Source organism: Neoarthrinium moseri (assembly GCF_022829205.1).
Source record: "Neoarthrinium moseri strain CBS 164.80 chromosome Unknown scaffold5_Wmoseri_CBS_16480, whole genome shotgun sequence".
In the NCBI taxonomy this organism is placed as follows: domain Eukaryota; kingdom Fungi; phylum Ascomycota; class Sordariomycetes; order Amphisphaeriales; family Apiosporaceae; genus Neoarthrinium; species Neoarthrinium moseri.
In genome coordinates this window covers 43,489-64,876 of record NW_026055119.1, presented here as the reverse complement: position 1 = coordinate 64,876, position 21,388 = coordinate 43,489, and the positions used below count along the sequence as shown (strand labels likewise).

General features: G+C 57.2%; 7 protein-coding genes across 7 annotated transcripts; 3 read left to right on the top strand and 4 right to left on the bottom strand.

Annotated features, from left to right (window-relative positions):
- Positions 1-1,164: 1,164 nt before the first annotated feature.
- On the top strand, positions 1,165-2,157 carry JN550_002192 (uncharacterized protein; the record flags this gene model as incomplete). The annotated part of the gene is made up of 1 exon (XM_049313461.1): positions 1,165-2,157. One exon carries the CDS (start codon positions 1,165-1,167, stop codon positions 2,155-2,157), a length of 993 nt encoding a protein of 330 aa, XP_049175483.1.
- A 582-nt stretch (positions 2,158-2,739) lies between these two features.
- Positions 2,740-5,781, bottom strand: JN550_002191 (uncharacterized protein; the record flags this gene model as incomplete). Its single annotated transcript, XM_049313460.1, has 8 exons — positions 2,740-3,267; positions 3,325-3,772; positions 3,825-4,209; positions 4,309-4,490; positions 4,658-4,728; positions 4,779-5,515; positions 5,572-5,666; positions 5,720-5,781. 8 exons carry the CDS (start codon positions 5,779-5,781, stop codon positions 2,740-2,742), a joined length of 2,508 nt encoding a protein of 835 aa, XP_049175482.1.
- A 903-nt stretch (positions 5,782-6,684) lies between these two features.
- On the top strand, positions 6,685-7,446 carry JN550_002190 (uncharacterized protein; the record flags this gene model as incomplete). Its single annotated transcript, XM_049313459.1, has 2 exons — positions 6,685-6,839; positions 6,942-7,446. 2 exons carry the CDS (start codon positions 6,685-6,687, stop codon positions 7,444-7,446), a joined length of 660 nt encoding a protein of 219 aa, XP_049175481.1.
- A 1,250-nt stretch (positions 7,447-8,696) lies between these two features.
- JN550_002189 (uncharacterized protein) lies at positions 8,697-9,985 on the top strand (the record flags this gene model as incomplete). The annotated part of the gene is made up of 2 exons (XM_049313456.1): positions 8,697-8,933; positions 9,020-9,985. The coding sequence occupies 2 exons, from the start codon at positions 8,697-8,699 to the stop codon at positions 9,983-9,985; spliced, it is 1,203 nt and encodes a 400-aa protein (XP_049175480.1).
- A 1,057-nt stretch (positions 9,986-11,042) lies between these two features.
- On the bottom strand, positions 11,043-13,327 carry JN550_002188 (uncharacterized protein; the record flags this gene model as incomplete). The annotated part of the gene is made up of 3 exons (XM_049313455.1): positions 11,043-11,061; positions 11,120-13,169; positions 13,246-13,327. 3 exons carry the CDS (start codon positions 13,325-13,327, stop codon positions 11,043-11,045), a joined length of 2,151 nt encoding a protein of 716 aa, XP_049175479.1.
- Positions 13,328-15,449: 2,122 nt separating this feature from the next.
- JN550_002187 (uncharacterized protein) lies at positions 15,450-16,913 on the bottom strand (the record flags this gene model as incomplete). Its single annotated transcript, XM_049313454.1, has 4 exons — positions 15,450-16,211; positions 16,289-16,488; positions 16,550-16,599; positions 16,657-16,913. The coding sequence occupies 4 exons, from the start codon at positions 16,911-16,913 to the stop codon at positions 15,450-15,452; spliced, it is 1,269 nt and encodes a 422-aa protein (XP_049175478.1).
- A 967-nt stretch (positions 16,914-17,880) lies between these two features.
- JN550_002186 (uncharacterized protein) lies at positions 17,881-20,806 on the bottom strand (the record flags this gene model as incomplete). Its single annotated transcript, XM_049313453.1, has 4 exons — positions 17,881-17,907; positions 17,974-20,451; positions 20,530-20,600; positions 20,668-20,806. The coding sequence occupies 4 exons, from the start codon at positions 20,804-20,806 to the stop codon at positions 17,881-17,883; spliced, it is 2,715 nt and encodes a 904-aa protein (XP_049175477.1).
- Positions 20,807-21,388: the final 582 nt, after the last annotated feature.

Below are 21,388 nucleotides of genomic sequence, written 5' to 3'. Positions count from 1 at the left end.
TCAGGTTAGCATCGCAGGAGCCAGAGCCGCGTAGGGCGGAAGTTGCGACTTGCCGGCGCCGACGATGTCGATCTTGAGATCTCTATAGTCTGCCATGCTGGGCAATGAGGCACGTGTCCAATGTTTGACAAGGAAACGTCACTCGAGACCCAGGGGCGGCCTGCTGTCAAGATATATCGAGGTCTAGGCTCGGGAGTGCCCCCATCGTCGCGGCGCGAGGGAGGTTCGGGGCTATACATATACCCTGCTCCCCTAGGCCGGACGGCTATGAATATACAGTATTAATCCGCAGCAATTGGGACTCTGACGCAGGCGTGGGTGTGGGGCCGCCCCGGCTGCGGGGTAACTAGACGCGGCGAATGCTACCTGGGCCGGAGACAGAAGCCCTCAGCAGCCAGCAAAATAACCCTGAAAAGGCGAAACGCAGTCTCCATATTAGACAGACCGGACAGTACCTAGGTATTCCCCGTGGCTAAGATTCGGCATGGGCGCTGGACGGGTGAATATTTCAACGGGCATCCTGCAGCAGCGCGCCTGGGGAGGTCAGCTGAATTCGCCGGCCTTGGACTCGCCAGGAGACTGCCTTGGACGGACCAACGCCTGCGCGGACGACGTCGACGACGACTTCACCCTCGGTTCCCAGAAAAAGCGCCGAACTCGTTAGCGGGCAACGAACGGACCAGTCCCGTTGCAGCCCCGGATTCCAGCTGCCCCTGGCTGCCCTCTAGGCTCTACTATGTGCCTAGTAGAGGCCCGGAGGCCATGGAGGCACCAGACGCCCGCCTTAGTGCGCCAGTAGCACATGAACTGCGGGGTCCTTTGGGTCCTGGAACCCCAATTGACCGTCGGTCATATTTGGAGGGGGCGGGGCACTCACTGGGTTGCTGGGTGCTAACTAGGGGCTGGCCTTTGGCACATGCGATCGGCACCACTGCCGACCTGTGAAGTGCGGGACATCTATATCCCATCCCACAGCATCCAGCCCGTTCGGCCATACCTGTGGTCTTGTTTATTTGGCCCTCGGAGCTTGAGTCGCATGTCAGGGTGTGCATAGTGTGAGAGAGATCATCCCTGCTCAGCCGATTGGCCTGGTCTACCGTCTGCAGGACCACCGAGTCGCCATCACGTCATCCCACTTGTAGTCGCAAAAGACGGCCTTCCACCATGTCGACCACCACCCGAACCCCCCTGATCACGGTCCTGGGGTCGCTCAACATCGACCTCGTCTCCTACGTGTCGCACCACCCGCTGCCCGGCGAGACCCTGACCTCGAACTCGTTCGCCGTCTCGCCAGGCGGCAAGGGCGCCAACCAGGCCGTCGCCTGCGCCAAGCTCTCGCGGCCCCAGGCCACCCCGACCGACCGCCAGCATGAGACGGCCCAGGTCCGCATGCTGGGCGCCGTGGGCGCCGACACGTACGGCGAGACCCTGCTGTCCAACCTCTCGGCCCATGGCGTCGACGTGTCCGGCGTCACGGTGAAGAAGGACGGCAAGACGGGGCTCGCCATCATCGTGGTCGACGAGCCCACGGGCCAGAACCGCATCATCCTCAGCCCCGAGGCCAACCACGCGCTGCAGCCCGAGCACTTCGCCCAGGGGCTGCCCGACCCCAAGCCCGACCTGCTGATCATGCAGCTCGAGATCCCGATCCCGACCGTGCTGCAGGCCCTGCGCGCCGCCCGCGAGGCCGGCGTCGACGTGCTGCTCAACCCGGCGCCCGCCGTGCCGCTGCCCGACGACGCCTTCCAGGGCCTGGCGCACCTGGTCGTCAACGAGACCGAGGCGGCCATCCTGGGCGGCGTGCCCGAGGCCGAGCTCGAGGCCGAGGCCGGCCTGGTCGCCGTGGGCAAGCGGTTCCTGGCCAAGGGCGTGCGCAGCGTCATCGTCACCCTCGGCGGCCGCGGCGTCTTCTACCTCAACGACAAGGGCGAGAGCGGCCTGATCCCGGCCGAGAAGGCCAAGGTCGTCGACACCACGGCCGCGGGTGACACCTTTGTGGGCTCGTACGCCCTCGAGGTCGTGGCTGCCAAGGCCAGCGCCGCTGGTGCTGCGGGCTTCGACATTGCCGCCGCGGTCAAGAAGTCGAACAAGGCGGCGGCCAAGACGGTCGAGAAGCAGGGGGCACAGAGCTCGATACCGTGGCGGGATGAGTTATGAGAAGCCGACGAGATATAGACTATCTTGTCGACACGGAGCACCGAGGAGAGCGGCAGTCGATGGTTCACGAGACTACCTCCCCTCCCGTTCCTCGGTCTTGTGTCGAGGCGCACGGCTCAGCAGCGTGAGATGTTGAAAATAGCCCGGTTGATGCCAATTGAGTCTCAGCACTTACCTGGCCAGAGCTGTATATAGGTAATGGTCTCTGCTGATTATTCGGTGTCCTTGCCTATATGCAAGCACGTCGAAATGAGCGGCCGCGGCTAATAGCCAATGCAAATAGAATGGTCATATCGCTCAACTCAAGCGGTCTGCGCCTAGTCAAGATTTAGCACAAAAAAATCACGATAAATCCGTAACATAGATTTGACTTCTGTGAACACTGATGGATAACCTTTGTGTTTCTATATTGCCGGGCGTAGACGTAGAAGTTCACCATTGTTTTTCCAGCTCACTGGAATGGTCTGGAAGAGAGTATTGAAAGTGTACCAGGGCAGTTGCGATGCCACTGATACCAAACAGACCTATCCTATGTACAAATGTAGCTGAAAACAAACATGCCGAATCTCCTATTCCTGCTCCTCACCACCAGCTCCCAAAGCTCCACCGCTTCGACGCCGTATCATTACTCTTCGTGCCCTCCATCGTAGTGACCGTCTGCCGTGCCGCAGAGATCTCGCCCATCAGCTCCCGCGCCTGCGCCGGGCCCCAGTGCGAGGCCACGATGGCGAAGAGCGGGCTGCACCCTGGAGACGGAGCCGGGGCCGGGGCCGGAGACCACGGCGAAGTCGCGTTGTGCCGCCGGACGGTGCCGACGGCCGTCGTCTGCAGCCGGGTCTGTGGGAAGCCGGAATGGCAGTATGACAGGCGGACCGCGAGGAGCTCGGTCTCCACGTTGCCGAGCTGATACTCCAAGTCGGCAATCAGGTCATCGGCTGGCTGAGCCGCGTCTCGTGCGGTCCTCGGCGGCGGCGGTAACGCGCCGAGCTGCAGGTGTGCAAGCGTGAGGTGGCTGGAGCCCGGGACGACGGTTCTGGGCATCTGATCGTTGATGAGCTCGATGATCGCGGCGTTCCTACCGCTGGCTCCCCGAGGGGGCAGGATCTCTAACTGTACGTCGTACAGGTACCCATAAAGCTGGCCCGAGATCTCGATGGTGGTCTAGACCGTGAGAGGGACATTTTCGAGCGTCTTGGCCTCTGGGGTGACCGTGATCGTAGGTATCAAGAGGCTATGTTCAAAGGCGGGCTGTTGCAGATCATGGACGGGCGGGAGTGTGTGGCTCGGATGGCGCGGTTTGTACACATCAACGGCGTCATAGCCCAGCGGCATGATGGGGTCCGGGTCGTATGTGCCATCGGAGGAATTGCTGCCGAAAGAGGAGAACCCGTCCTGGTCTGAACGGGGCTGTGATGGTAGGGATGAACCGCTGGAAGAAGTACTTGATTGGCGGCTGCGCAAGCTATAGCGACGACAGGTAGCTCTTGAAGACGAAACGCGGCCGTTTGAGAAGGACCGGAGTTTGGTCAGTAGTTTTGGTGTCTGGGTTCGCAGGATTCTGTAACTGGATGTCTTTCCCGACAAAGTCTGGCTCGAAGCACGGGGAGTGTTCTCACTTTTTGAATATTGCGTCACGTTCTCGGCACTGGGATTGTTTTTGCATGGACTACCGCCCTGAGATACCCCTATGCTCCCCCTTTTCCATATCTGTAGGGGGCGCGGGCTCAGCGCCCCATGGGTAAGGTATGCTTCCATGGCGAACGTGGGCTTGAGGTAGAGGCAGATGATCCTGGGACTGGCCTATGAAATGGCTTTGGACGGTCGTAATGCTTCCCAGTGTATCACCAACAGTGACCCTTGAGGTGTTCGGTAGCGTAGCAAGTGTGGCTCGGCTCGTACCGCGTCCTCGACTGAAAAGACCTCGCAACCCGGAATTGTGATGTGGTCCTAGGTCGAAACCACGGACAATAGCGACAACAATGATTACAAGAAGAAAGATGAGAAGTACGACAACTGTAACGATGATGCCAGGGTGAACAGGAGTTGCACTGTCTGTAGCCATATGTAAGGTGTGATTGTAATACAGCTACGAGATATCGTTTTTTGTGATGAGGGTATATTCCGATCTTCAGTGTTTGCAATATTTCCTACCGGCCTCGGTGGTATCATGCCATTGAGCAGCCCGAGGAAAGGGCAGCTTGGCGTAGCGATAGCACCGGGTTCCAGGAAAGCTCAGGTGATCGGCCATGAAGGAAGTGTCTTCCTTCTCAAGAGCACTCTTCCTCTCAACATATCCGGTGTCCTTGCGGCGAGTAAGCGCAGTCAGCTCGTTGCTCCCCCCAGTCATTCATTAAGCACTCAGTAGTTTCGGGGAATTGATTTTGGGGTGTCCGTGGCTGGCGCGATCTCCAAAGCCGAATAAGATCTGCTTCCCACCGCCCGGTATGCGGCCGGCGTTTGACAGTAGCTATATCAAGGTACCATCGGTCGTCATGTGGACTGACCCAAAGTCCGTAAAAGGTTGTCCTTGACCGCTTCGACATCGCTCTCCTCCATGCTTTGAAATCGGATCTGCAAACATATGAGCAAAGGATATGCCAACTGTACCGAGGAGTACCCACAACATCATCGGCAGCGCCAACCCCTCCGAACAACACTGCTTCTGACAGACTGGCAGCAATCCCCTTCTTGACTCTCTCCTCCCACACGCCTTCCCAGTTCCACTCTCCCGGCTTCCTCGTGGGCGCAGCGGGGATGGCGGCACTTTCAGTTGTGGCAGCGGAATCCGCACCACCGCCAGCAGGGGCCTCCGGAAGCGCCTTCTTGCTGTCTTGTCGGTGGGTGCGCCATGCATGCCAAGCGCCCGGGTTGCCGGCCGCTTCGAGAGGGACAGAGTCGAGCGTGTCGTCATCATCGAACGTGCTGCGGATATAGCGGAGCACTTCGAACGTGGGGATCTCCCTCTTCTTGGTCTCTGCGAAGCCGGGGGACTCTCCCACTGCCGAGCCTTTGGAAGGAGGCGTGCCGTCGCTGCTGAGGGACGCCCTCGGCTGGCGCGGTGGCGTCTGTGTCGGCTGCTGCTGCGCACCTGGCTGCCCGCTTCCAGCCGCGTGCCTGCTCCGTCGTCCGAACCACTCGGGAAACCCATGACGCAGACTAAACCCACCCGGAGGTAAGCGCTCCTCATCTGTCGCGCTCACGGTGCCATTGTCTTGGACATCGGTGGAGTACATGTAGGTGGTCAAGGGAGTGATGAGCGGGTGGAACATGTCAGTTGAAAAAGTGACCAAGGGCGGCAATCTAGGGTATGCATCAGGGAATGATATCTGGAAACGCAATACTGCTGGGGCATAGGGGCCTTGATCGATCTGTCAGTCATCTGAGAGGAGCAGGGGGACGGTGTTCTCTACGCACCATCTCGCACGAAGATGACGCCGGACCAGAGACTCGGGTCCCCCGGGGTGAGGCTGACGAAGATGCCTTCAGGACAGGCCTGCTTTAAGCCGGCACTTATATCAAGTTAGCCCCTGAAACTATGTCTCCATAGGCGCGGTCAACTTACAATTCGGCAAGCAGGTGCTGTCTTCTCAGAGCTGGCAGAGTGCTCAGCTTGGAAGACGCCATGGCGATTCAAGGCTGGAGAGAGAGACCTTAGGTTCTACGATATCTGTGAAGTTGGAGTTGGCAGGTTGTGAGAGACGCGAGGTGTGAGTATCAAACACATCCGCATACAGGCTCAGGGCGTTCATGCGGCCGACCTTGTGGGGCCGTCTCCGACGACCGATGCTCTGCAGGGTTTAGCTTCTGGAATGCACGAACACTGAGGTAGATGTCCCAATGTGAAGTCTACTTAGTACTGATACTGTTCACTGACTCTGTCTTCTATCTCGGATAATGATTTGGTTGCCGCCACTTGGCTATTTGACTTGAGACGTGTTGTTCTCGGTATGTGTACAAGGACCCCTGAAGATCATCGTAGCCATCTGGCTACGCGAATACCTAGACAGCGACCTACAAGTGGAAATGTAGATACCTAGCACCTCGTACATGTCTTAGTGAATCTCGCTGGTAAAATCTACGAGGCCTGCCACGTACTCGTGGACAACATGACCGTTCAAGCGAATCATTCCTAGAGGGTGTAGGTCAAAGTTCAGAATGGCGGGTTTCGCTGCTCTACGTCCATGCTGGGGGGCGTTGTAGATTCAATGTTCCAGATGTTGTCGGTACCTTAATTTTCCCACTGGGTCGCCGCCTTCGGCGAATGACGCACGTTTGACAAACCCTTTGAGCTTTCGGCCCAGTGCACATCTCTGCCTCGCGCACACGCGTTCACAACCGCGAGGAAGCCTTGTTCCGAAAATCTCTCGCTTCAACATCAACAGACTTGGAGCAGTCTAGCTACCGAAGATCTGAGTCCCAACTTCATTAGTGCCCCTCCACCGAGTCGAGGCTTCTCAGGCGCGATCGCACCCTGCCGGCTACCCCTCCATAACCCCGCCATCACTCCAGCAGCTCTCGACTCCCACCATGGGCGGAAAGAAGGGCGGCGAGAACACCAAGAAGGTCGCTGGCAACGCCAAAAAGGCCGAGGCAGCGGCGCAGAAGGCCGCAGCTGCAGACGCACAGAGAGAAGCGGCCGAGTCCGCGGAGTGGTCAAAGGGATCTAAGAGCAACGCAAAGAAGTGAGTAGCCGGCCAACCCCCCCCCCCCCCATCCTCCGCCCACCCCATGCGCCGCTTTGGCAGATGCAGAGACACCGTACTGACAGATGGGTCGCATTGTAGAGAAGCCGAAGCCGCAAAGAAGGCAGAGCAGGCCAAGAAGAAGGCTGAGCGAGACGCTGCCCTGGCCGAGGAGGAGAAGAGCCTGCCCAGTCGCAATGCGCCCAAGAACGCAAAGACGGCCACCAAGAAGACCGGCCGCGGTACGCTCGACCTATCGCAGCTCGACGAATCTCTACCCTCGCTGAACGCTTCGGGTATCGACAATGCGCTGGATGCCCTCGGCGTCGCCGGCAACGCCCAAGACAAGATCGACAAGCACCCGGAGAGGCGGTTTAAGGCGGCCTACGCGGCGTTTGAGGAGCGCCGGCTGAAGGAGATGGACGACGACGGCAGCGGCGCTGGTCTCCGGCTGCAGCAGAGGAAGGACAGGGTCCGGAAGGAGTTCGAGAAGTCTCCCGAGAACCCCTTCAACCAGGTCACGGCTACGTACAATGCATCACGCGACGAGATGGCAGGTATTCGGCAGTCAGAGAAGTCCAAGGTCGAATCCCGACTGGGCCGATAATGTTGCGGTTCAGGACCGAGTAAGACTTGGGATGCATTGGTGAGCATCCGCGTGTACGGCAAGCACTGGAGGACCGGCTGTCTACCATCTCAGGCCTTACGGCCCTTACAAGCCTACTTTCAGTCGTCTTCTGTTGGAAGTCACGCACATCTGAGCCTAGAAAGTTGATGGAAGCAAGCACTTGGGTTGTATCTGTGCCGCCGAGTATGATGAGATGAACAGATGATGGAGTATCTAAATCGCTATGTAGTTTCCAGTAACATATATCTACTTAGACTGGCGGTACAGACTGGTTGCGCATCTAGTTCCATTATACCTTTGACTATGGAGTGGAGGATCCGGTGCAAGTATTGCCACGTCCGGTTCGCCTGCCTACCTGCCCGGTTTGCCCGTCCCCAAGCGCAGAGTGACAAAGCATGTCGCGACAAGAGGCTTATGGCCAGGCCGATTTCTGAGTCAAAAGAAAGCACATGCAGCTGAGACACTCCCCCTGAAACGGCGTGCCGGACTGCTGGACAAGGCAGATCTACGTACAGTAAGCTTCTGTCGGAGTGCCACTAGCGCACGTCACTGCTGATCACAGGCCGATAAGGAGACCAAATGAATACCTAAGTTAGGTATGCATATCACGACTTTTGGACGTCCACACAGGATGAGTGGAATTATAGACATCAATGCCGCGGGCAAAGTTGTCCGCTACGTCGCTGTATATCCATCCCCAAATCCTCTCGGGGACATGGGCAAGAGACCGGGAGCCATGGAGTATGAGTATAGTGGCGGTCAGCTCGGCAATCTTCGGCTCGGGGAGAGACGACAGGACCCAGGGAAAAGTGCGGATGACGTCCGCGGTTAAGTCCGGATACGCTACTCCAGTCCATCGCCCTCTCGCTCCTTGCGCTCTGTCCCCATCCAGGCACTTCCGGTCCCTCTCTTCGGGTCGGGGCTATAGAGGGTCTCGTGACATTTCTTGGAAATTGAGACAACACCGAACTTACCCATCCGCCCTCTCCTGCCCGCCGCTTTGTATTCCCGCCCTTCGGCTTTGTTGCGACAATTTCCTCTTTCGCCGTCCAACCCGCCGCACAACAGCTTCGCCTGCTCTCACCACCACGCCCCCACGGACAGCCAACCACGCGGCTCGCATTACGAACCTCGCGGAGAGCCAGCAGACGCGGGCCTCGGTCGCAACAGCTTTCACCCTTGGCTAGCGAGAGAGGAACTCGAGGCGGATGCCTGCCCAAGATGCTTTCATGCCCGATATACCCACCACCAGAGAAGGTCACGCGGGCACAATCGTCGGCACCATGGACGGCGTCGTGAAGAAGGCCGGCGGCATCGTCGCCGGCGGCAGGAAACCCGAGACGTCTCCGCCGACTCCCGACCACGTCGACGCCCCGCCGGCCGCCGGGAAACGGAAACGGCCGGACAAGCACAGCATGGACTACATGATGCGCTCGGGCATCGCGGGTGGGCTGGCTGGGTGTGCTGTGAGTGCCACGGTCCCCCGGGGGGACAGAGCACAGGAGAACTGCCGGGACCACATGGATTGAGTGCTGACCAATTTTTCGAACAGGCCAAAACCACCGTCGCGCCCCTCGACCGCGTCAAGATCCTCTTCCAGACGAGCAACCCGCAGTTCGCCAAGTACCAGGGGTCGTGGGCCGGCCTCGCCCGCGCCGTGCGCGACATCTACGGCCAGAACGGAGTCGTGGGGCTCTTCCGCGGGCACTCGGCCACGCTGCTCAAGATCTACCCCTACGCGGCCATCAAGTTCGTCGCGTACGAGCAGTACCGGGCCTTCATCATCGGCTCGAGGCACCAGGAGACGTGGTTCCGCCGCTTCTCCGCCGGCGCGCTGGCCGGCGTCACCTCCGTCTTCTTCACCTACCCCCTCGAGGTCATCCGCGTGCGCCTGGCGTTCGAGACGAAGCATAGGAGCTCGTCGCTCGCCGACATCTGCCGGAAGATCTACCACGAGCAGCCCATACCGAAGCCGCAACCCGCCGCCGCCGGCTCCGGCGCAGGCCTAGCAAAGGGGGTTGCGTCCGCAGCGACGTCGACCATTGACGTAGTAGCCCCGCGGTCCGGTTTTGTCAATTTCTACAGGGGCTTCTCTACGACTATCCTAGGAATGATTCCATACGCTGGCATGTCTTTCTTGACACACGACACGGCTGGAGATATCTTCCGCCTCCCATCGATCCGCGAATACACCACACTACCCCAACCTGCCAATGCCCCATCGGACAAGCCAGCACCCTTGCGGGCATGGGCGGAACTCACAGCGGGAGGCATATCGGGAGCGGTTTCGCAGACCGTGTCGTACCCGTTAGAGGTCATCCGGCGACGGATGCAGGTCAGCGGCGCCGTGGGAGACGGGCACCGCCTCCGCATCGGCGAGACGGCGGGGCTGATCTTCAAGGAGCGCGGCTTCGCCGGCTTCTTCGTCGGCTTGAGCATCGGCTACATGAAGGTCATGCCCCTGGCCGCCGTCAGCTTCTACACCTACGAGAGGATGAAGACGGTTTTTGGTATATAGAACGGCGACGACAAAGAGAGATGCGGCGGCATGCGCAAAGTACATTCGACGAAGACGACAGATGAAAGCTTTGGGGATGGGTATTTGGGGCGGCGTTCCGGCGTTTGGTGATATATATACCTGGGTTAGGGGCAAACCAGAACAGTTTGTGTTGAGTCATGCATCAAGGCGGGTGGCTGGCTGTGATTCTAGAGGAGGATGGATCATCACGATACGAGCATTTCGCATCAGGCGCTTGTAGACGGCCCGGCGACTCTGATGTCGCATTAGATGGCCAAGACCGAGAAATACGATGACATTCGAGACTACTTTGACCCGTTTACGCGACTGCTCTCTTGATCATATAGATAGCGAAGGCACGGCCAGCTCCTCTTCGTGTTCCCACAAGTTACATCTAAACCTGCAGAGCTTCCTCCTCCGTGGCTTAATTTCTGCCTGTGCAGAAAGCTATCACGTAGCCTGGCCCAAGTTCACCCGGGGACCTCGGCACAAACTCTTCACACGGGGTACGCTACCTGGGTATACTCCATACTCGCCCACCTTCGAGAGGGTTTAGAGTTCCAAGCCCCAACTGCCACCATGTGGGCCCTCTGTCTCCGGATCTGGGGACCCCAGATCTAGCCTTACGTTGATCATGGCGATGCACGATTGTCGTGCACGGTCTTTGCTGCCCTGCCGTGGCCTCGTGGTGCCCTGTAAAGGACTCTGCACCATCAGCTCTCGGACAGGGCCACAACATGCAATCGAGGCAATGCCAGAGAGTTACCCATCTGTCGACAAGACATCGTTCCAGGGAAGCGAGTTTGACTAGCACTAGGTGCTTCTTTTGCTACCAACCCTACAATTGCATTATGTACAGACTGTGCCGACGTATTAAAATGTTGATGTAGCCATTTCGCTCAGAAACAATCCCAATTCGTCCCTTTTGTAGAAACGCCTAACGTAAAATAGTTGCCCCAATCACTGCGCCGTGTAGATGCTTTTTCGATAGGCAAAAATAAGGAGCGAAACACCTCATGATAAAATCCATTACTTCGTCGACGGTGAGGGCTTGCGATTAATCCGCCTTGATCGCGCTGGATGCGTGTCAGTGATCACACAGGGTGGTAGATGCTCATAGAAGGGGGGACCTACCCATATATCTTTCTCACAAAGGTGTAAGCCGTCAAAAAGCCCACAGTGCCCGTCAGGAGGCCGTACACACAGCAGGCCATGAAGCTGTAGCTGAAGAACAGCATCGAGCTAATGAAGCCTGAGATGTGAAGTTTCGCAAAGTAGTACCAGATGCAATATAGGAAGACCCACACGGCACTTCCGCCCCCGATCATGAAAGACTGCCACCACCAGTGGTAATTCTCCGAACAGAGTTGGACATAGACTGTCACGACTGTGACCTCGGCGATCGTGAGAATGAGGATGATTGACACTACCGCCAGGAAGCCAAAGACGTAATAGTACCCGCTCTTGTCCTGCCACATCGACTGGAAGACAAAAAGCAGCTCGATGAAAATAACCGCGAAAGGGATGAGACCAGCGAGCAAAACAGCTTGCATACTCTTGATATACCAAGCTTGCTGAGGAATTTGTCGCGGGATACTGCTCGTCTTGGTCGGGTGCTCCCAAGCCCCTGTCTTGACGAACCCATACCAGGATCCGACGTAGACGAGGGGAACTTGGATGCAAAGCCACAACGTGAGAATGGCAATCAGGGTCCCGAACGGAATGGCTGTACTCGACGCCTGTGCCCAGACGAAGAGGTTCAAAATGAACAGACAGCCAAACAGCAGGCCCGGGAAGAGCATGGCCGTCACCAAAGCATTCTTGCCGAAATCCTTGCCATCGAATGTCTTGTAGACCTTGGCAGAGAAATAGCCGGAGAAGAGGCCGGCGAAGATAAACAAGCCCACACCTGCGCTGATGAAACCGCCCCTGAAGCTTGGGTTGAGGATACCAATGGCGCTTAGGAGAACCAGGCCAAAGGCCATAAAGAGAAGCTGCATACCCGATCCCACCAAGGGAGCTAGAAGGTAGCCGTAATCGGGCTTGCGGAACACGTCGGCATGAAGCAACTTCCACCCGGTCACATCCTCGAGACCCTCGTCGTCAGATGAGAGGCTACCCTCATCCTCAGGCTGGTCTTCCTGTTCCAGAAGACCGCCGGTGGGCTTCTCGGATCTTGGGGTGCGCGCCCCGGCCTTTCGGCCACGCCTGACACGCAGCTTCCCGTCCTCGGCGGACACCTCCTTGTACCCCTTGATATCGGTGCGGATGGTCTTTGCCAAGATTATGAGGACAATGCCAGTCAAGAGACCACAGATGATCAGCGAGTTGACAATGGCAAGCCAGTGGATCTTGGAGCCCTCCTCTTGGTTCACAAAGTACAGGTCCCATCGGCGGTTCCATTCGATCGAGTCATCCTCTCTGAAGTAGACCGAGTAAGTGTAGGGAATGGTCAAAGTGGCATCGTCATCGGCGTCCTCGTCTTCGGGCCAGTATGACGAGTCTGGGTACTGAACGGCAAAATTTGTCGTCTTGTTTGCCGGGATGTCCAATTCGAAGTGCTCGTCAACGTTCTTAAGATCCACAGGGCATCCTTTTTCCCTCTTGGCGTTTGGGCCAATGCTCTTGGTGTACACCTCAAACCCAACAACAACCTTGCCACCCTTCTCTCCAGCACGACCGGGAGCTTTGCGCCAGCGGATGACGATGGTATGGTGATTGTTTAGGTAGTACTTTGGCCTGTCCGAGCTTGAAGAGTAGTCGGTGAAGCCCAGTTTGAAGCCGGCAGCGTAGTACTTCCGCGTCTTGTCTACGGTGACGAAACTGGTAGCGCCGGGGAGGTTGTCCACAATCCACTCGACCACGTATCCGTCCCTGACTAGCTCTTTTGCTCTTGTAAGGTCCTTGCGGCTGATCTCCTGATTGCAGAGAAAGTTGCACTCGCTATCCCGGCCTACTGTCAAATCGATATCCGACGTTATGATTCTGTCGCCGCGCAGGACCTCGCCGAGGTTGAGAGAGATGCTCTGGCCGCTCAGAAGCCCTCCGGCAGAATGCTTTCCCGTCGGAGGACAGACGAATGGCAGGTCATAGTAGGCGTACTGCAATTGGGTGTTGTCGGAGTAGACCTTGTTCACCAAGAGGGGGATCTGTTCGTCGTCTTTGTAGCTCTTGATTGACCAGCCTGGAACGAAGACAGTAGAGTTAGATATACAGGATCGTGACAGTGCATTGGCTGTGGCGTGTAAGTCGGGGCTTACCAGGTATGTAGAAAGCCCGTGCCTGGGAGAGCACGAGCGAAGACCAGAGCCATTTCAGGCCCGTCTTCCCAAAGTTTCCCATGCTCGAAGTCCTTGATGTTGTCCCAGCCAAGAATGTCACGTAAGGCAATGCATCAAAAAGTGGCCACGGGCCTGCGATAGAGGCGTTTCTGCCTGTCTTCTATCTCCGCCTAGCTCGTGTTTAACCCGGGTAAGGTTTGGGGGGGCGCCTCGTCGTTGACACAAGGTTGCGGGACGACAACGGGCACGGCAAGACAGAGGCCAGACAAAGACACGTCTTACGGCCTGTCGTATGTACCGCCGTGTCGCGGATCCCTCCGGATGATGCTTGCTGGGCGGCCCGAAAGGACGGACGATTGGATGGAACAACGGATGTAGAGAGGTCTATGCCACGCAGTGCAGAAGTCGGCACGACGAGGCACGGGGGTGGACGAGATGGAGGAGGGCTTGAGAGTGTCGACGGTTGCGAACAAACGAATGGAATCGGTACGGAGTACCCGGATGAGGCGTGAGATTGCGAGCTGAGGGCCGAAGGATGTCACGGTGCTGTGCTCTGCTCTACTGTGCTGAGCTGATTGCTGACGGGCAGATCTGGCGAGACACTCCGCTCGGGTCCCCAGTCACCAGTGGCCAAGAACGGCGCTGCCAGCTAACCAAGTGATGTGGGTGCTGCTGATCTGATGCGTGCGAATCGAGTGTCAGAATAAACCCAGCGGTTCCGTTCCGAAAGCCGAAAGGGATGCGAGGGGGGTGGCTCGGGAGCTTAGGATGAACAGAGCAAGTCGCAACACAGTTCTAGCAGCGACCAAGGGATCTACAATGCGATGAAGTGGTGGATTGCAAGAGAATAGACTGGCACAGATAAGAACGAGAGGAGGGGAAGAACAGTTGATTTCCAATGCCGTCTTCATGCAGCAGCACCGTCGAGTGCAACCAAAGGCAACCTCTCTCCCCGTACCTAGGCATTCTGTCCTGGATCCATAGGTGGAGGTAGGTAATTAAGGTTGAGCGCCTAGGAGCACTACTGTGGTGTATGCGCCGGCGGGCAGGCAGGATGGCAGCCAGGGGGGGGCCAGGGGGACTGGGGGGGACACCTCACTCCACCATGACCGGCCAGTACATACACAGTAGTAGCTAGTTAGCGCATCCACCATCCCGACTCTAGCAAGTCCAGGGCCAATTGCGGAGGTCGTGTTGGCCGTATCATTAGGGTGCAGTGCGAGCGAATGGGGAACACGAGGCCCAGGTCGGTCTGAAGTGCTGCCCTCGCTGGGCCTGACCCTGTCGCTGCTCCATCTGATCTCCAGTCTCCAGTCTCCAGTCTCCGGTGCCCCAGCGTTGCCATTTATAGATAGATGCCTTCCCAGACCTGAAGGAAGGACCCTACGCGAGGCGATCCGCCGCAGCCCGCGAATTCATGGGGCGACAGCCTCAGCAAAGGCTCCCGATTGACGACGTGTCTGGTTAGGAGAGCAAACTCGCGCACTATGCATCGTCCAACGTGGCGGGCACAGCGTAGCATGACAACACGAGCTGGGGTCTGCTTGCGACGGGAGGTTGTGCTTGCTCAACGGGCGCCTTCTTCGCTAGCTCCCGCCCGCCCGCTGACGTAGCACCGCTGGCACGCTACGAGGACCTTCTTATCTTTGCATGCGCGCGCAGGCAGGCAGGCTTGGTTAGCGTGGTGCATTTCGACCTCCAACATGGACACATCCATCTTGTAAGTGTCGGGCACTGCACAACTTCACTTTGGCTTTTAGGAAGCGCACCTCGGCACCTTAGCCAGAGATCCCGGCGTCGGTCCAAGCAATATCAAAATGACATCACTTATTCAACTGCGCCTGTATTAGACCTTTGTCTCCTTAGCTGCTGCGAACAAAGCCATTCAAGCTCCCTAGAGCGATTTGATACAGCAGCGCATAAGTCAACAGCCATCCTGTTTCTCGAACGCCACAATATTCTCGATCATTTCCATGCTGCGGTTAATGGTATCTGAGTTAAAAAGCACTGCAGTCATCTTTTCCAGTTTGTGGAAAGTCTGAACAGGGTTGCGAGTGGTAGGGTTGTCTTGTAACAAACAAACTAAGACTCTTGCTATACTCCGCAACAGATACAGACAACATCCCCACCAGACATGACTTGCACGACCCGGTTTTCGGCCTCAAACAGAGAAAATGATTGCTTCACGGTTGCCAGTTGTCTGACTTATCCAGCTTATCGTCCCCAAATGCCTTGGCACTTGTCTGGACCAGGCTCTTTTCCCCAAGGCCATCCGCCGACGCCTCCCAGAACATCGCCCCTCGCAGTCTCTTCTGGATCGCAAACTCGATCTTTCGCTTTACGGAAGCGACGTTATCGTAAGTGATGAGCTCTTTGGTACTCGCGTTGTAGCTGTAGACGGCCACTGTAAGGTTGTCGTATGTCTCTAGCGCCCCAGGCTTCGGCAGGGCCTTGTAGTCCCAGACTCCGAGGTCGCCTGGCCATGAGCCTTCCCACGGCGAGGTGAACGTCTTGCCCATGCCGTCTGTCTGGTTGTAGGACCGGCCGAATATGGGCATGCCGAGCACGATCTTGGAGCTCGGCACACCGGCTTGAGTATAACCGGTGATTGAGGTGACGATGGAGAAGGGGGTCGTCAGAGGATCTCTGGTGTTTGGGAACAAGTTCGCTTGGTGTCCACTAACCAGGGTTTCTGTCATTGTCGCGAACGCAAAATCGTAAGCCTTGACGTTGAAGAAGTCGAGGACCTCGGCCATCTCTCCTAGTGGAAGCAATGCGGCCGTCGAATTGATGGCGGACGAGGCGATAGTTAGAAGGAATTGATGGCGGCGGTTAGATGATTCCTTATCTAGACCCGCACGAGTTTCACGCAGCAGTTCAAGATAGTTTTGGCCTTCAGTCGCGTCTCTCGGAGACTCCCAGACTACGTCCAAGCCGTCGAACCCCTATCCTGTCCTCAGCAATCTGCCGGGTAGGGTGCATGAAAGGCTAGTACAGGGAGAAGAAGAAAAAAAACACTCACCCATTGTATCATGAGCCCAATAGCACTCTGTACGAACTTATCCCGGCTGGTTTTATTGCTGGCCAACGTTGCGAAATGCCCCTGCTGGGAAAAGACCCATCCACCGATGGAGAGCATAACCTTGAGATGACGGTTCTGCTGTTTCATGGCCCTCAACTGCTTCACGCACCCATGAAAACTATTCGAAGCGCCATCCCCCACTACGAATTCATCAGTATGCATACTTTGAGTTGATCCCTCGACAAGGGTTCACTATATCACCTTCGCCATCTAGAATGGTATCAGTATCCAGCGTCTGGTTGGAGCCTGTTCTTTGTGCAAGTCAGCGTCTGCCCCATGGCTACAATACAGACGCCCGATGGTCTTACACTGTCCCATCTGCATGGGGTTCGGCAAAGGCATAGAACAAGTGCGTTATGCTGGCAACTGGCACCTTATATGGCGGGAAGTTGCGTTCGCTCGTAAGAGACGCCCTGGACACATTGTTAGCCACGTCCTCAAACCCAAATAGAGGAGCACACCAGTTGCCATAGTAAACAGCATTGACATATGGTGTGGTCGAGCCATCAGCCAAGCAGGGCCGCAGTAGCGAGGCTACGAGAACGGTTAGGACGCAGGTTCGCATTTGTTATATGTGCGGCGGAAATGGAGCATGGAGAATTGGTAGTAGAATCAACAATACCTTCAAGACTTCCATGCGATTATCAGAGAGGCTTTATATCGCTCGACGATGCGTCACCACAAAAGCTTGAGCTCTTTGTCTGGAATCTTGTTGGTGTTGGTGCTGGCGGCTTTTCCTGTTGGCATCGCAATTCCTGAGCGAGCCTCGTGTTCCACCGGGCGGCGACGGCTGCCTCCGCTTCAGGAACCAGTCTGTCGGCAGCAAAAGGTCAAAGAGATAGCTAGAAGGCTGTGAAATCTCCGTGGCCCCTCGGAACGGATTTGAGGGTCTTGCTTTGCTGGTATCTGACGCAGTGGATATTCGGTGCACAGCTATGAGAGGATCACAACCAACAGCCGCAGCATACCGATATATCACTGTCGGCCAATAGGGCAATTTTGTCTGCACACACCCTGAGACTTGGGATTTTGCTTTGGTCATCGGACTGTTACTCAACCGTAGTATTACGTAGAAATATACACATACTAGCAGGTCAGCAAGTCAAAAAGCCATCTACTGGACATCAGAGCACATTAGTTTCTCAATCCAGATTTCCTCGCAGACCGCGGACCGCCGCAGCCCATGCCATCCAGCTACCTCTTCAGACTCGCCGGCCTACACAGCGCTGGATACACCGCAAGCACAACTTCCGGTACCTCGGTCTCCCAAGGGCTGCAGAGAGATACATCGCCCCAAGTGTACGAAAAAGTCAGAGCGTTGTTTGATCGTCTATTGTGCGAGCACCAAGCGAACCTCTACCGGGGCAAACCGTCCGGTCCGTCCTTTAGGTGATTATTTAATGGTACACTTTATGGTATTCCAGCTGCAGAAAACCCTTTTGCGAGCGCGCGCATACCGCTTACTACTCCTTTACAAGATCCCAGCCCTCTCGCGTAACACTCCCGCTCGCCATTCCCTGTATGCGGGTGCACTATTTGTCTGCCTCCCAATCCGGGTTCTACGAGATGCATTAGTATTGCTCCAGGGCCAATCGGGTGCGTAGGGAGGGGGGGATATCGCTTACCTTTTTCAAGATGACCAGACCTTCCAATGTGCTCGACAAGCTGATGTACTCCTCATCTTCCAGCTCGGCACGCTCACCATGGGCCAAGAGCACCGGCGTGCTCTGTGTCTGCCAGCCGGTGATGGTCTTGGGGCGACCGGCTTGTCCGACGACATCGACGGCCTGACCAACCCGCACGTTGACGGTGAGGGGCTTCAGGTTCTCATCGAGCGTCACCAAGAATCGCGGCTGCATGGCGGTAACCAGGAAGTAGAGCAGGTAGTGTGACGATGATGTGATGAACTGCTTGGCATCGATCATGGCCACGAGGACAGCCAGAAGACCAGCGGCGCTTACTCGCGATAGGACCTGGCGATCGGTGTGGAATGGGTTCAGGCTCATGGTGCCCTTGCCCATGTGGAGCAGACCCTGTGCAATGCGGACCATGAAGAGCGACTCCTGGTCACGGTGGTAGTAGGAGGCGAGCTGGCGTAGCAGTTGTGCGAGACGTGCGTTGTTGGTACCGGCGCCAAGCAGACCCATGGCAAAGATGGCATTGATGGCAACATCGTTGTCGTTGTCGTGACTGTACCGCGAGAGTGTGTCGTAGACCTTCATCTGGGGGTTGCTTGGGCTGATAAGACCCATCGCTAGAGGGACAGCACGTCGGATGTTGGCCTCGCCGTAGTGCATAAGGTGGCCGAATTGGCGTAGAACCATCTCCTGGCCAATGTCCTCACCCATGGCCACAAGGCCGATTCCGAGAACGGCGTATGCCTGTAATAACTCGTCGCCCTTCTTCTCTTCTGCGTCTTCCACGTGTTCGTTGCAGATGTGCAGCAGCTCTTGAATCTTGAGGACAGCACCAGTGCCGGCCCATGCACAAATCTCGGCCAAGACGGCCGAGGGCTTGGACATGGGGTGATCTACAGCCTTGAGGGTCTCGAGGATGACCTCGACTTCCTCTTGGCGACCGAAGAACAGGAGGCCGAGGCCGAGCGCGAGGAAACGAGTCCACTTGTCAGTGAGCTGCGACTTACGCTCATCGTCCATCAACAGGGTAATTATCGCCTCGCTGACATCGGAGTTCGAGGTACCAACAAAGACCAGACCCAGAGACAGAGCGGCCATGGAAGATATTTGCATATCCTGGCTAGAATCTGTGATGATGGGAAGCAGTAACTCGAGGACGTCCTCCTTCTGCGATCCGGCGTAGGACAGGCCGAGACCCATTATGGATGCGGTTCGCACGAGGGGGCTCTTGTGCTCTAGCTTGTCCTGGTCACCCAGAAGCGCCAGGGCCGGCTCGGAATCTATCCGTACACCAGAATTCATAATTCCGATGGCGAGCATAGCACCAGCCTGAATCTGAGGCTCTCCAATATACGTGTACTTGTCGATCTTGTCTAGGCCGTTTTCGACGTCCCACATGAGCAGAGTACCCAGCGAGGCGACGGTCGACATCATGCCCTCGTCCTTGGTCTTCCACACCCAGCTCTCCTTGTCCTGGTCGACGAGCATCATCTTGTCGTTGCCGAAACCCGCATTGACGAAGGCGTTGACGAAGGCGGCGGAGAGGTTGTGGCGAGCGGAGTCCAGATTTGTCATGCCAGCCACACGGTTGCTCTCCAGGTGGCTCTTGTAGATGTCTTCAGTCGTCTTGGGCTCGAGGATATTAAGCTCCTTGCCGAGCGTCTTGAAGTACTCTGCGAGCTTGATGTTACAGAGCGCCTCATCGATCTCGTGTGCCTCCTCGCTGTCCTTCTCGAACTCGAGCCAGATCTTCTGCCGTCCGATCAAGAAGGCAAGCTGCTTCTTGAGTGCCGGGTTCTTGGCCGACTCGAAATCCTCCTGAATGAGCTTGAGGTCGTTCAGACGGATAGCGATGACCATGGCCTGTGTGTACTCCTTGTATGTCATGTAGATCTCGTGTGCGACGCGCAGGAACTCCTCGTTGTCTGGGTAGGTCAGGAGGTTGACCATGCTGACCAAGTACAGACACACGCGCGAGTAGGTGTTCTCGTCGACGAACTTGGGGAGCCTCTTGACGATCTCGAGCTCGCTCATCAGGTCGACAGCGTCAGCCTCGGCGTTGGCCTTGAGGAACAGGGGTACCAGGACAGTGGCGAGGTCGACCAGGTCCTGGAAGTCCTCGTCGTTGGCGACACGCTTGGCGTAGACCTCGCCGATCTCCAAGGCCAGATGCCTGGTGTACTCGTGACCCCAGGATGCGATGTCTTGTGAGGGCGAGAGGAGCCGGTACTTGAGGGTATCTTGGCGGTCTTCGTCCGAGAAGGTCATGCCGATGACGGACAGGACGTCGGCCAGAGACGACTTGTCGTCACCCTCGGGCCACTCCTCGTAGAGCTTGGTCAAGGGTTCGTAGTGCGGTCTGAGAAACTTGAGGGGCTTGGGTACTGCGGTCATGGAGGAGGTGGAGGTCTTGATGGACGTCTTCATGGCCTCGAGGGCCGGCTTGTAGAGGGAGGCATCGGATTCCTACGATGCGTCATGTGTTTGTCAGTGGACTGCGGCGATGGTCGGACCATGCAGGCGGTGGAGGGCAGTGTTTCGTACCGTTAAGCGCTCCACGAGCATGTCCAGCTCGTTCTTGAGCTGCTGGTCTTCTTCACTGAGCTCTTCCGGAGCTACGGGCCAAGTCAGTCTCTGGGTACGACGGCAGTAGACAGCGGGTTCGTCGTGCGCCAGCCTTACCGTCGATGATCTTGTCGTCGTCCTTCTTCCCGTTCACCTGGGCGTCCTTGCCCTTCTTGGCATCGTCGGCCTTGTCAGCCTCGACGGCCTTGCCTTTGCCCTTGTCGGCGGCCTTGGAGGCGTCCTTGTCCTGCGCCATGATGGGCGATGGGGTTGGGGGATACCGGGTCGGGGTGGGTTGCGGTGCGGCGCGCGGCGAGGCAGTCTGCAGACGGCGGGCGGGCGGGCTCGGGGGATGGGATGGGATGGGCAGATGGGGGAGATGGGGGAGATGCGAAAGCCAGAAACGAAATGATTGCACCCGGGACAGATCAGGTACCGCAGGATGCCGAATCGTCTGGGCAAGGGAGGGCGGGAGAGTGGTGGTGGGAAGGATGGAAGATGATGGATTGATTACACACGAGCTTTCAATAGCTCCGGGCCAGTTTGAGACGGGATGGAGTCGCTTCCAGGTTGGAGTGATGCTTGCTTCCACTGCCTGCTGTGCTGCTGTGCTGCTGTGCCGGGCGGACCCTCGAAAGCTCCAGCCTCCAGCCTCCAGCCTCTAGCACACCACCACCACCACCAGGCGCCAGGCCCCGGCCAGCAACCACCACTCAGGCCACACTGGACTGCTGGGAGCATTACGCCAGGCTTTTGCCGCCTAACAGGTAGTTACCCCTGCAACCCTGGCCAGTGCACACGCCCATCCCGCTAGTGAGGCTGAAGGCGAGCAGACGCC